Source organism: Callithrix jacchus, chromosome 12 (genome assembly GCF_049354715.1).
Source record: "Callithrix jacchus isolate 240 chromosome 12, calJac240_pri, whole genome shotgun sequence".
Classification (NCBI taxonomy): Eukaryota; Metazoa; Chordata; class Mammalia; order Primates; family Cebidae; genus Callithrix; species Callithrix jacchus.
The window spans coordinates 28,195,159-28,210,040 of record NC_133513.1 but is presented as its reverse complement, the minus strand read 5'-3'; the positions used below and the strand labels follow the sequence as shown (position 1 = coordinate 28,210,040).

The window sequence follows — 14,882 nt, the reverse complement described above, 5'->3', positions numbered from 1 at the left end:
ACAGAAGAAAAACACAAGTAACTAAGAGACAATTTCCAAACACAGCAACAGCTACGCTTGCAGGAGCAAACAATCAAGGGATAGTGTAGGCACCAGCAGTCTCTGGGGAGCAAGCAGGAACCCCAGGGAGCCTATGGTGGGGCAGGGCAGGGGATCTGATCACCCAGGCAGAGAGCCTGCCTCAACTTCTCTCCCTGCCTTCTGATGCCACGTTAACAACCACGGCATCCAGTCACCCAGGATCTGGGGCTGGCAGTCCATGGGTGCCCTTCCTTAAGCAGAATGATTTATGAAAATGTAGATTTATGAAACTGATAAATTAGGAGATAATTATTCAGACTGTGAAAGGAATTGCTAGAGGAACTCCCCTACTGCAGCAGAGTGCATCAGTAATATTCAGGTGGCATCAAAGAAAAGGGGTTTTTAAAAAATTGATAGCCTACTTTGCATAAAAAGCTGTCCTGGGCGCAGGGGACTCAGATAAATCAGATTTCACTCCTGCCCTATCTAAAATCGAGTCCTGCCCGCCTGCTGCCCGCCACCCTCTACTGGCTTGCCAGTTCAGCTTTTTCCATGGCACACTATCATTGGCTAATGCTGTATTATGGATGCATCTGTGTATTTGTTTATTCTTCCTCCCCTGCACTGGAAACTGAGCCCCTGTCCACAATGCCTGCTGAATAAGGAATGCTCTCAATGGCTATTTCTTTCTTTTCTTTTTTTGGGGGGTCTTGCTCTGTTGCCCAAGCTGGAGTGCAGTGGTGTGATCACAGCTTACTGAAGCCTTGATCTCCCAGGCTCAAGCAATACTCCCACCTCAACCTCCCAAGTATCAGGGACTACAGGTATGTGCCACCACACCTGGCTAATTTTTGTATTTTTTGGTAGAGACAGGGTCTCCCTGTGTTGTCCAGGCTGGTCTCAAACTCCTGGGCTCAATGGATCCACCCACCTTGGCTTCCCAAAGTGCTTGGATTACAGGTGTGAGCCACCGTGTCCAGCCTCAATGCCTGTTTCCGGACCAAGGGACCCTAAGAAACTCAAGGTGGGTCAGGGGACATGGATGAGTACCCTAGTGCTCATAGCTACCATTCATGCGACACACATCACACCCATCATTTCCATTTTATCCCCATGTTGGCCTTTTGGGTCATGTTCACAGATGAGGAAGTGGAGGCACAGTGAGTTGGGAGTACAGGGTGGGATGAGAACCTGACATGCCTAGGGCTGGGGTGGTTGGAAGGACTCTCCTCCTCAGGGGCCTCCAGAGCACGGACCCAGATGGCAAAGAAGACCCAGTGAGCACAAAGGGCAGGTCTCTGTGTTCTCAGGGGTGCCGGCCTACTTGTAACTAGGCTCATGACTGAGTGGTGTCTAAGCGGTGTGGCTGCCACGGCACTATAGATGAGCCACGTGGTTCCTCCAGACCTCCGTCATCTCAGGTCGCCTGAGGGGTTCTACAAGGATCAGTGATTCAAGAATTACCTGAATGTCAACTTGGGGAGAAGGCGTTTATATCAAAAGGATGGTAATAACAATAAACATTTAAAAAATCAGCTGGGCGTGGTAGCCTGCTGTAGACCCAGTTCCCAGGGAATCGGAGGTAAAAGGATCACTTGAGCCCAGGGTTTGGAGAGTGCAGTGAGCTATGATCATGCCAGTGCACTTCAGCCTAGGAAACAGAGTGAGATACCCATCTCAACCAGTCAATCAATCAGTCAGTCAATAACTGGATGATGATGATAATGATGATGATGATGATGACGACGTCGAATGCTGAGTTGGGTAGGGGGCTTGCTATGGGCCTTCAAGTGCCTTGTCTCACTTCACCCTTCAGTGATCCTGGGATGAGGTTCTGTTGGCCGTTTTAGAAATGAACTTGCCTAGCCGGGCATTCACCTTGTAGTCCCAACTACTCAGGAGGCTGAGGCAGGAGAATCACTTGAACCCAGGAGGCGGAGGTTGCAGTGAGCTGAGATTGTGCTATTACACTCCAGCCTGGGTGACAGCGTGAGACTCTGTCTCAAAAACCAAAAGAAGAAGAAAAAGAAATGAACTTGCCAAGGCCAGAGAGCCAAGGAAACCGCCAAGCTGGATTTGAGTTCTGGCCCATGGGGCTGCAAGGCTGGCGCTCTCACCTGCTCCTTCCTGCTGTTTCTGGCCTCTAGCACCAGGCATCACAGGGGCTCTGAGCAAAAAGAGGTCGGAGGAGAGAGCACTAGCTCACAACTGGGGGCTCCTTGGAGGGAGTGGCTTTGATTCCGGTTTTGAAGGGTGAAGACAGGGAGGACAGGGGTACAAAAAGCCTGCCATTTCTCCCCAGAACCTGTAGGTCCTCTAGGATACTTCACAGAGCTACACAGCAGAGCATCTGTGCAGGGGGAGGAGGTGAGTGTGGAGGATGGACCTCAGTGCTGGAGGCTCCTCCATCTCCCTAGCTTGCAAGACCTTGAGCAAGTCCCTAAACCTCCTGGGGTCTCTTTCCTCTTCGGTAAAAGGAGACTAAAGATGCTTGCACTTCCCTGGGCCACCATGAGGACAAAAGGCTAAACTGGGTTAAAGCTATGGCTCAGTCAAAGGCCCAGGTGGGGCCCCAGTGATGCTGATTCTCTCCTTCCTTCTTTCTTTCTGCCTGGACCTCCTCCTGGGGCTGCAGACCCAGCTCTCTTGTGGGCAGGTTTTCTTGTAAGTTTCCCATGAATGACCTTTCTCAAGGACCAAATGATCACAGCATTGCTGGATGCTTGGACCTGGAGAGCAAATCCAGGTCTACCCCCCACAGTCTAGAGATCACAGTCCCTCTCGGCCGTCACGGCTTCAGATCCAAGGGCCCTCATCTTCAGTCGATCCTCATCACTCAGCCCTTTGATCACTCCCCTTGCTCTTTCATGAATCTTGTCGGGCATGATTACCTCTTTCATGAGGTGGAGTGATGAGAATCACTCAGAGTCCACTGGGACAAGCAGCTGGCAGGGGTTTTGCAGGGGTGAGGTGGGGCTGTCATATCTGCAGACTCTGTCACCTGGAGCACACAATCACTTTCTGCTTCTTTGTCATAGTTACAGGTGGCCTTGCACTTACCCTGCCATAGCTGGGGAGTTCTTCAAGGGCAAGAGTTGTGTGTGGACATCTGTGTTCTCTGCCTGGCCAGGAATCTCCCCCATCTTCCAAACAGAGCCCCTCAGATCTCCTGTGGGTACAGCACCATTCCTTCTTTCACTTCACAAAACTGACTCCACTGGGTGAAACTGACTTCACTGCACAATTTAGCGGGGTGGCCAAGAAGTGGCCAGTAGGACTGTGCCATCTCCTGAGACCACAGAGAGTGACTGACTTGTATATAGCCAGGATATATGTCCCCTCTAAATCTCACGTTGGATTGTAATCCCCAGTGTGGGAGTTAGGACTCCGTGAGAGGTGACTGAATCAGTGGGGCAGAGTTCTCATGAATGGTTTAGCACCCTCCCCTTGTGCTATCCGTGCGACAGTGAGTTCTCCCAAGATCTGGCCATTTAAAAGTGTGTGGCACCTCCCCCCACTCTCTCTCTCTCCTGCTGTCACTATGTGATGTGCCCGCTCCCACTTTGCCTTCTGCCATGAGTAAAAGCTCCCTGCGGCCTCCCCAGAAGCCAAGCAGATGGTGGCACCGTGCTTCCAGTACAGCCTGCAGAATCGTGAGCCAATGAAACCTTTTTTCTTTATAAATGACCGAATCTCAGGTGTTATGCATAGTAATGCAAAAATGGCCTAATGCAGCTTGGGATGGAACTGGGCCCGGCCAGGCCAATGGGAACCTTCCTCAGCACTTCTGCTGGAAGCATTAGGAGAGATCCCTAATGCTTCTAGTAGGATGTACGTAGGGGCTTTCGCTGGCTGTCTTGACCATCACAAGTGAAGTACCTGCCTGAGAATGGCTCTAACATGGGAAAACGAGGGTATAGAAAATGGAGCATAGTTTGATTATATAATCTAAGCACTTGGATCCAGCTATGCCTGAGGCCAACAGTATCATGGTGAATTTCTTTTCCTTTTTTTTTTTTAAGAGACAGGGTCTCACTCTGTCACCCAGACTAGAGTGCAATGGCATGGTCATAGCTCACTGCAGCCCTTGAACCACTAGACTCAAGCGATCCTCTCACCTCAGCCTCCAAAGTAGTGAGTAACTAGGACTATAGGTGGATACCACCACAGCTGGCTATTTTAAAAAAATATTTTAGAGACAGGGTCTTAAAGTTCTGGATTCTCCTGCCTTACCCTCCTGCATAGTTGGGATTATAGGCAGAAGCCACCATGCCCAGCTTGACATTGGATTTCTTAATTTCATAGGCCAATGTTTCCCAGTCAAATCTCAAAGGTAAGTTTAAACCCAATGATTAAGTCCATTTGCTTTGGGTTTCTGTCTCTTACAGCCAAAAAACACTAATACAATCTGTGTCTTCCTTATCACAATGCTTCCCTTTGCACTAATGGCAATGCCAGGCCCTGGAAGGTACTCAGTGAAATCCTGCTGAATAAACAAAAGAAAAGTATTGCCCAGCTTCTTATGCGCAGCTGTGTTCTGGGCAGATCTCTGCTCCGAACTCACTCTAGTGATGACATCCCCCGTTCTCAGGTTACAGACATCCCAGATAAGCAGCCTGGGGTTTCAGCTCCCTCCATGTCCAGGGTAAAGCTCAGAGGCTAGTTTTCTATCTGGTCCTATAACTAGACTTTCAAGTAAATTGCAGTTCTTCCCACAAAACCCCTCCTCAGTTAACTTAGGGCCACTGGCAATCCTAGCAGGCTTTTTTCTCCTCTTGATTACTTATGACATCAAGCAAAATGTAGAGTCCAGCCCGGCTCCACCACTTCCCGGCTGCGAGACCTTGGGCAAGTTGCTCACTGCTCAGAGCCTCCACTTCCTTGTCCGTAAAATGGGTGCAGCAACTCTGCCCCATTGGTTAGTGTGCAGATAAAGTAAAATGTTGGGGTGAGGTGTCCGACATAGGGCTGGCACTCTGCAAAAGGTACCTTTGAGATTTGCCCGATGATGGCTCGGGGGATTCCCATTCTTCATGAGTCTCTACTGGAAGGTGTTTCTTTCCAGCTCCATCTTCTAATTTCCTGTCATTGTGACAGCTTCCTCCTGGTGACAACACGTCCCCCAAATTTTATGGCAACTCAGTTTTGATACAGCTTTTAATTATCTTTGTGCTATAACCTTGTCTCTGGAAATCCTCATTTATACTACCGGCCAGTGCCTCTTTGATCACACACTTATTGATCCCCCAATTAATGAGAAACAATTTGTTCATAAGAAACTGTGACAGTCTCTCCCCAGACAAGTCATATGCAGATGATTAAACGATCACCCAGGTGTTCGGTGGCACCATCCAGTCTGCCAGAGATTGAATAAAAACATCCTACTCCGTGGCATTAATGATGATGGAAACCCACGTCGGTCTAATCAGCACAAGCCTTCACTGTTTTAGTTTGAGGTGGATGTGGGGATGGAGGGGGATGAGCACAGAGCTGCTAGGCAAAGAGGACACTGTTATGGCATTTCTGCCTGGCCCTGGAGAGACTGTCTGTTCAGAAGGTCTCCACCAGGGGTGGCGCTGCCTCACTAGATGGGTATTTGGAAAGTGGCTGGGTGCTGTCATAGATGGAATTTAGGATCTTAACGAAATTTCGAAAAGAGAGTGGTGGGCAGGGATGCTAAACTGCAATTTGTGAGATTACAAAAACTATGTCCCAGGCCAGGCACAGTGGCTCACACCTATAATCCTACCACTTTGGGAGGCAGAGGTGGGTGGATCACTTGAGGTCAGAAGTTCAAGACCAGCCTGGCCAACGTGAACCCGTCGGTACTAAAAATGCAAAAATTAGCCAGGTGAGGTGGTGCGCGCCTGTAATCCCAGCTACTGAGGAGGCTGAGGCAGAGAATCACTTGAACCCAGAAGGCAGAGGCTGCAGTGAGCTGAGATCGTGCCACTGCACTCCAGCCTGGGTGACAGAGTGAGACTCCATCTCAAAAAAAACAATTGTCCCATGCAACATGCCACCAGGGCCCCTGCTGATAACACCGAGTCTAGTCAGTGAGACCGGAGCTGAAGTGACATGCAGAGTTACACCTCCCTATTGCAGACTCTCTTGTCTGCAAGACCCTAAGCCCACTCCCATAACACAGAGGCCCATATTCGTGCCCATACCTTCTTCCCCCTCCTCCCACCAGTTCCTCAGGCCTGCATTGTTTTTCTGTTTGCTTGGTGCTTCAATTTGAATTCAATACCAACATTTTAAAACTCAGGAGATTTTACAACCCAAATCCACATCTCCAGCTTCTCTGGCAGACTCAGGAGGATCAGGACCCAGACTGGGGTGGGTTGGTGGGGCGGGGACTGTGGTCTCACAGAGAGCTGGCCTGGGCCGAGCAGCTTGGAGATGGGAGCTTCAGGTATCCACGGTCCACTGAGTCAGCTCCACTCACAGCCTGGCCCCCTCTAGAATCTGAATTTGCAAATCCCCAGCCTACTGCAAGGTTTGAGGCCTGAAGACAAACTACAGTGAACTGAAAATGAACTTCCTCAGCCCTACAAAGGAACGGAGGAAATGATGGCTCTTTCAAACCAGACCATGATGCTTTGACCTTGATCGCTACACACTGGACCTACTGCAAGCTTTTTCAAGGACCAGCACTCCAGAGACAAAATCAGTCCTACTTTAACTTCAAATGACTTATCGACCAACTTCAAACGCCAATGTAAAATGACTCCATCTTTGCATAACATGACATGATTATAGGCTCAGATTTCAGGGGCTATCAAAGCCCTAAGATCACAGACTGGGCTCTTCAGGTGGTTCTTGCACAAGCCCTGCCAAATTCAAGCTTTTTTTTTGACAACCCTATCTTCTCCCAGGACAGGAGCAGGGAGGGAAGAGGCAGTATTTACACATCGAACAGTCTGCTATAGCTCAGTCAAAAGACGCAATTAAACCAATGAACGGAGAAACAGGAGCTGGGGTTGCAGATAATATTCTAAGCCTCTGAGTGGAGGGGAACTCCACATCCCATTCCTATGTGAGGCAGGGCCTGCCTGCTGTTAATAAATCTAAATAGATTTTTACTTGGCTAATATCAAGGGCTGCCGTCGAGCGGCTTCTCTTACCGGTTCCTCTGCTGAAGCAATATTAAATACTCATCATGTTTCTCATCAAAGTCTGTCACCATGTCCTTAGCGCAACCCTGAAATGAAGAAACAGAGCAGTGTGATATCGGAACGCAGGGAAGCTCTGACTGAGGGCGCGGGTGCAGCACATCCCGGTGCAGGAGGCTGAGAGGCGGAGGCTGACCTTGACAGAGGCCCAGCTCCCCGGGAGCATTGCTCCGGCAACCCTGAGCCCCAGAGACTGTCTGAGGCCCCATGGGCCTTAGGCGTACACACTTTTAATCATCTATAAAAAGGAGAAGGTCAATTCCCGCCTCTCACTACTTTTCATTCCTCTCATGCCCGCTATGATCAAGGACTCTGACATGATTTGGGCTGTACTGTTTTCTCAACACTCATTATTTAATTATCTCGATTGTCATAACAGACGCAACCCAAATCAGTTGTTTAAAAGGGGATCTTGGCTGGGTGCAGTGGCTCCTGTCTGTAATTCTAGCACTTTGGGAGGCTAAGGTGACAGGATTGCTTAAGCCCCGGAGTTCAAGACTAGCCTGAGTAACCTAGGGAGACCTTATCTCTACAAGTAATTTAAATATTAGCCAGGCATGGATGGTGCATGCCTGTGGTCCCAGCTACTCTGGAGGCTGAAGTGGGAGGACTGTCTGAGTCTGAAAGTTGAAGCTGCAGTGAGCCATGATTGCGCCACTGCACGCCAGCCTGGGCAACAGAGCATCTCAAAGAACCAAAAGGGGAGTCTTATTTTCCCCTTGCCATTGCAAGATAAATGTATGTTAATTATAAACAATGCAGTCATTATAGAAATCTGTGACCTAGACTGGAGGCCCTCTTGGAGTGGACATAGTGGTTCTGTGTCTCCTAGTCTGGCAACAGGGCCCTGGGTTTCCCTTGGGGATGTGCTCAGCCCCTTCTTGCAGTTCACTGGCTTCCTTAGATGACCTTGAAAGTGACCTGGTTCTTCTCTTGGTTCACATGACCTCGGCCTTGCCAATCAACACAGGGCTTCCCCTAGCCACAGTGATTTACCAGTTTGGGGTGAACCGTGACCCAAATCAGCCCTGGGATTTTGCTGACACCCTTAGAAAAAGAGCCGCTCTCTTCCCACTTGGATGCTGTGCCAATGAGATGCAGGCCTGGAACCGCCTGAGAATGAAGCTGCTAAAAAAGACAGCAGATCCAAGAGACGAAGAGGCAGGTTCCTGAAGACATCATTTGAGTCCCTGGATCCACCTGTGCATAAAGAAGAATCTGGACAATTCAGTTACTGCCTTAGAAGTTTCAGCTGAGTTTCTGTCATTTGCAGCCAATAGAATTTTAAGTAATATACTATAATCTGACCATCAGAGATAATCCCTGGTATAATTGATGATGGCTTTCTGGGGGGAGTAATGTATAATAAACTACACATATTTAAAATGATATATGCATATACCAGTAAACTGCTATTAAAATTTGATAAATGTATCTTCCTCTGGGTGCCTTTCTTTGTTCAAAGTATACACAGATACATATCTACACAGAAACACATACACACTCTTTAAAAAGCTATTTTTTTAAAGTAGAGATGGCATCACACTATGTTGCACAGGCTGGTCTCTAACTCCTGGGCTCAAGTGATCTTCCTGCCTTGGCCTCCCAAAGTGCTAGGATTACAGGCATGAGCCACTGCACCCAGCTTCATATACTCTTTTACTTCTTTTGTTTTGGTCTTTTTTTTTTTTTTTTTTTTGAGACAGAGTCTTGCTGTGTCACCCAGGCTGGAGTGCAGTAGTGCAATCTCAACTCACTGAAGCTTCCATCTCCCAGGTTCAAGCGATCCTCCTGCCTCAGCCTCCCAAGTAGCTGGGACTATAGTCACCCACCACCACGCCCAGCTAATTTTTGTATTTTTAGTAGAGATGGGGTTTCACCATGTTGGCCAGGCTGGTCTCTTAACTCTTGGCCTCATGTGAGGCCTCCCAAAGTGCTGGAATTACAAGTGTGAACCACTGCACCTGGCCTCATATGTTCTTTTAAACAAAAATGGGATCATACTATAAACGATGTTTTTCAATTTGCTGTTTCTTTTTTTTTTTTAATGGAGTCTTCGTCTGTTGCCCAGGCTGAAGTGTAGTGGCACAATCTTGGCTCACTGCAAACTCCGCCTCCAGGATTCTCTGGCCTCAGCCTCCAGAGTAGCTGGGATCACTGGTATATGCTACCACACGCAGCTGATTTTTGTATTTTTAGTAGAGACAGAGTTTCACCATGTTGGCCAGACTAGTCTTGAACTTCTGACCTCAGGTGGCCTGCCTGCCTCGGCCTCCCAAAGTGTTGGGATCACAGGCGTGAGCCACCGAACCTGGCCAATTTGCTGTTTCTTCTTTGCCAAGGGGAGGATTAACGATACAATATTAACTTGGTACTGGTCCCAGGTTATAGCAAGTTATGGGGATTCAGTTTTTAATGGCAAGTAGGGCATTTGTATCAGAAATACAATTTGTGTGGGAACCTCAATGTTTATCCTGGGAAGGAGAGAGAGAAAAATAGAAATCTCTATCATTCTCCTCTTAACTTCTCAAAATCTGGCTTTAGTCCCATTATTTTATTAGAACACTACCCGAGACAGACCCAGGACCACCTTAACTTAATGCAATCGCTCTTCTCTCCATCCTTTTCAATTGCTCTGAGCCATGGGAAACTGCTGACCATCCATCATGCTGCCCCAAAATTGAGAATGATGGGCATTCCTTTTCTCTCTCTCTCTCATCCTCATGATAATCATTAAAATTCCCACTCCAGGCCAAGTGCAGTGGCTCACGCCTGTAATCGCAGCACTTTGGGAGGCCGAGGCAGATGGATCACCTGAGGTCAGGAGTTTAAGACCAGCCTGGCCAAAATGGCAAAACCCCATCTCTACTGAAGATAAAAAAATTAGTCGGGTGTGGTGGTGTGCATCTAGTCCCAGCTACTCAGGAGGCTGAGGCAGGAGATCACTTGAACCCGGGAGCCAGAGGTTGCAGTTAGCTGAGAGAGGTCATGCCACCGCACTGCAGGCAGAGTGAAAGAGTGAGACTGTCTCAAAAATAAAATAAAATTTAAAAGATTCCCACTCCATTTCTTAAAAACAACAACAACAAAAAAAAAAACACCCAGTGTGGTGGTGCATGCCTGTAGTCCCAGCTGCTCAGGAGGCTGAGGCAGAAGGATGGCTTGAGTCTAATTCAAGGTTACAGTGAGCTATGATCACATCACTGCACTCCAGGCTGGGAAACAGTGAGACCCTGTCTCTAAAAAGCATCCTACTTGCCAAATTCTCTTCCTCTGCTTCTGCAGTGCTGAATGAGCCGCTCTTTCCACGTGGCTTTCTGCCTGTGCCTTCTCTAGCGAGCCTTCATCTGTGCCCTCAACTGTGGATGCTCAGTTCAGTGTCTGTCTGCGTCTCTATCTCACCAGTCTTGGGTCTTTCTCCCTTCCGTCTTCACTTCTCCCTCTGATTACAAGGAAGGGAGCCTAATGTGAAGCCCAATCATGCCTAGCCCAGGGCTGACAGCCTGATCCCCCTTTCTCTTCGTGTTTCTTGTAGGCCCAGGTTGTTGCCTTCTGCTTCCCCCTTCCCCTGGAGCCCCTACTTTTCCTTCCTGAATTCCCTCTCTCTAGACCCACTCAGGAACAGGATGCTGTACCTTCTTGTTCTCTCCTATTCTGACATCTCTGCAACCTGAGTTTCACTGGGCTTTCTTGCTAGCTAAGTTGGCCACTCATGAAGTAAGTAATAATAAGAAACAGTGATATTATGAAATTATAATAATAATTTTTAAAAGGCTGGGCATGCTAACGCCTGTAATCCCAGAGCTCTGGGAGGCTGATGCGGGAGGATTGCTTCAGGTCAAGGGTTTGAGACCAGCCTGGTCAACATAGCAAGACCCTGTTTCTTAAAAATTAAAATTAAAAAATAGTTGGGTGTGGCTGGGCATGGTGGCTCACGCCTGTAATCCCAGCACTTTGGGAGGCCAAGACCAGCCTGGCTAATATGGTGAAACCCCATCTCCACTAAAAACACAAAAAATTAGCCAGTCAAAGTGGCAGACACCTGTAATCCTAGCTACTTTGGAGGCTGAGGCAGGAGAATCACTTGAACATAGGGGTCAGAGGTTGCAGTGAGCTGAGACAGTGCCATTGCACTCCTGCCCGGGCCACGGAGCAAGACTGTGTCTCAAAAAAAACAAATAGCTAGGTGTGATGGTGCATGCCTGTTGTCCTAGCTACATGGGAGGCTGAGGTGGGAGGATTGCTTGAGTCCAGGAGTTCAAGGTTACAGTGAGCTATGATTGTGTCACTGCACTGCAGCTGGGCAACAGGGTGAGACCGTGGCTCTCTAAAAACTTGAGAAACAACAACAGAAAACAAACTAACAATAGCTTTCCTGGCTTCCGGACATGCCCACAGAAGTTACTCTGTCCTCCCCTGGGCCTGAGTCCTGCCTCATCCTGAGTGCAAGAAGAACGCAGGAGGACTCAGCCCTCGGGAGAGCTGGCTTGCAGGAGTGGGGGTCTAGGGAGGGTTCTCACTTTCTCCCAGAAATAACACATAAATCCTGCACACAGTTCACCCAGCATTTCCGTATACATGATTCTCCTTTGGTCTTCACAGAAGCCCCTGAAGTAGCGATTATTACCCCATTTAAGATACAAGGAAACCCTCCCACGCATCTTCCCAGAACACAGATCCTACTCCATAGCAATTTACATAACCATTTTGAAACATTAAAATGACCGTCGATATATTATGGGTATGGAATGAAACACTGGATGACATTTTTAGATGAAATATGGGACTTCAAAGAAATCTCAGCTTTTGCTGGCTGCCCTGGGCTTTCACCTCAAACTCTCCGGGGAACGCATCGATCCTCCTCTGCCAGGAGGGAGATGTCATCAGAAAGACTCGAGGAACTGGAACATCCATCCATCTCCACTTCTTAAATGCTGATGTGCCTACAAATCACCTAGGAATCATGGTGAAACGCAGATTCTATTTTTTTCTTCTTCTTCTTCCTCTTCTTTTTGAGACTGGGTCTTACTCTGTCTCCCAGGCTGGAGTGCAGTGGTGCGATCTTGGCTCACTGCAGCCTCGACTTCCTGGGCTCAAGCAATCCTCCCACTCAGCCTCCTGAGTAGCTGGGACTACAGGCAGGTGCCACTATACATGGCTGATTTCTTTCTTTCTTTCTTCCTCCCTTTCTCTCTCTCTCTCTCTCTCACTTTCTTTTTTTTTTTTTTATATTTTGTAGAGATGGGATTTTGCCATGTTGCCCAGGCTGGTCTCAGACTCCTGAGCTCAAGTGATCCACTTGCCTCAGCCTCCCAAAGTTCTTGGATTACAGGGGTGTGCCAGTACACCACTGTGCCCCAGATTCTATTTTTTTGTTTTGTTTTCTGAGACAGGGTCTTACTATGTTGCCCAGGCTGGTCTTGAACTCCTAGCCTCAAGTGATCTTCTCACTTCAGCCTCCCAAGTAGCTGGGACTATAAGCATGTAGCACCGTGCCTGCTTTGAAATGCAGACTCTGTCTCGGTAGGACTGGGAAGTGCCTAAGTCTGCATTTCTTTTTTTTCTTTCCTTTCTTTTTTTTTTTTTTTTTTTTTTGAGAAGGAGTCCTGTCCTATAGCCCAGGCTGGAATTCAGTGGTGGGATCTCGGCTCACTGCAACCTCTGCCCTCCTGGGTTTAAGGAATTCTCCTGTAAATCTCAGCCTCCCAAGTAGCTGGGATTACAGGTATGCACCACTATGCCCCGCTAATTTTTGTATTTCTAGTAGAGACAGGGTTTCACCATGTTGGCCAGGCTGGTCTTGAATTCCTGACCTCAGGTGATTCACCCGCCTCGGCCTCCCAAAGTGTTGGGATTACAGGCGTGAGCCACCATACCTGGCACTAAGTCTCCCTTTATTTTATTTTTTATTTTGAGATGAAGTCTTGCACTATCGCCCATGCTGGAGTGCAGTGGTGTGATCTCGGCTCACTGCAACCTCCACCTATCGGGATCAAGCGATTCTCTTGCCTTACCCTCCCCAGTAGCTGTGACTGAATAACTGGAATTATAGGTGCCCACCACCATGCCCGGCTAATTTTTTTGTATTTTTAGTAGAGACGGGGTTTTACTATGTTGGCCAGGCTGGTCTTGAACACCTGACCTCGTGATCTGCCCGCCTCGGCCTCCCAAAGTGCTGGGATTACAGGTGTGAGCCACCGCGCCTGGCTCCAAGTCTGCATTTGTAATGAGCTCCTAGGTAAGCCCATGGCCCACGCTTTTGGTAGCAAGGCTACAGACTAGCCAACTTTATTTCCCACCATTCACAACAGCCCCACCTCCAGTCAGATGGTCTCTGAACTTGAGCTGGGAGGTACATGAGATCTGGAGTTCAGCCTGGTTCCATGTCACAAGGTTGCCACTTAGTTTCTTTACCTATGAGATGGGGTGGAACTTTTCTTTCCCTCACCAGGTTAAGTGTGAACTGGATGCAGTAACGATGGAAAGGATTTAGTAACGTACCTGGCACTTACAAAGTTCTCAATGAACATTAGTTATAAGTGCATTTATGGAACTCCACCACCAAAATAGCACCATCCTAGTCCCACCCTGCCCCATTCTCACTCCTAAACTGATGTCTTCATCATTCGATTCCTTCTTCCGGAAACCCACACCAGCCCCCTCCCGCCTCAACTCTCAGACTCTCCAAGGGCCAGTTCTGTTCCCAAAGTCCCCATGAAGGCTTCCCTTGCCATTCTCCACTGTCCCCCCCACCCCCGCCCCCTGCAACTCACTTCTGAAAGCCTGCAATTAGTATTAAATTATATACAATACAGTGTGCAATCAGATATAATTAAGTGCCAAGTTGTTAGCATTTAACTATATATACTACTCGATAATTATCTGGGGATTTGGAGATGTGGGTGTGAGCCCTGAACTCTGCTGTTTATCTCCTCTGAGTCTCGGTTTCCTTGTCTGCAAAAACGGGATACTGAGAAGGTCTACCTCACAGGGCTGCTATATGGATAAACTAGGAGTAAAGTGGAAGAAGTTTGGGAGCATTTTCTTTCTTGCTCATCTTGGCTCCCCAGTCAGATTGTAAATTCCTGGAGGGCAGGCCCATGGCACCAGGAAGGAGAAGGAGTTTCACCTGGGTGCCTGGAGGCCTGGGCTCCAGTCCTATTCCATGACGATAATTGCTAAGGTTGACTTAGCACTTACTATGCGTGCCAGGCACGATTCTAACCCTTTTTGTGCCTAACTCTGTTAACCCTCATTGTGGTGAGGCTTAATTTCCTTGCCTACAACATGGACGTATGAATATGTAAGGCACCCAGCAAAGGTGTGAGAACCCCGAAAAATGCCAAGTTGATCTTTGTTGTTTCTCAGGAAACATTTATCAAGGGCTTACTCTATGGCTGTCCCCTTGCATATGCCATCAGGGCTTCACAAAAGCTCTGACCCGGTGTATATTCAGGTACCTGTATAGGCTCTGTGGACCCCAAATATCTGAGGCAGGTCTCCGTCAATTCAGAAAGTTTATTTGGCCGAGGTTGGGGACACAGGCCCATGACAGCCTCAGGAAGTCCTGATGACATGTGCCTAAGGTGGTCAGAGCACAGTTTGGTTTTATACATTTTAAGGTGGCATGACACATCAATCAACATGTGTAAGATGAACGACGGTTCAGTCTGAAAAAGGTGTGAC

General features: G+C 48.2%; 1 protein-coding gene across 33 annotated transcripts in view; it reads right to left on the bottom strand.

Moving 5' to 3' along the window:
• Positions 1 to 14,882, bottom strand: part of KATNIP (katanin interacting protein) — a 227,848-nt gene that overhangs the window by 153,148 nt on the left and 59,818 nt on the right. For 14 of the 33 annotated variants that reach the window (XM_078344986.1, XM_009009354.5, XM_035267240.3 and 11 more), the window contains one exon: positions 7,149 to 7,225. The exons of 4 other annotated variants lie outside the window; for them this stretch is intronic. In XM_078344986.1, coding sequence (XP_078201112.1) covers positions 7,149 to 7,210 — 62 coding nt within the window. In that variant the 5' untranslated portion in view covers positions 7,211 to 7,225. Of the gene's footprint in view, positions 1 to 5,010; positions 5,126 to 7,148; positions 7,786 to 14,882 lie in introns of those variants that run through there. 15 more of the 33 variants (XM_054242718.2, XM_078344992.1, XM_078344996.1 and 12 more) reach the window with 4 other exon arrangements.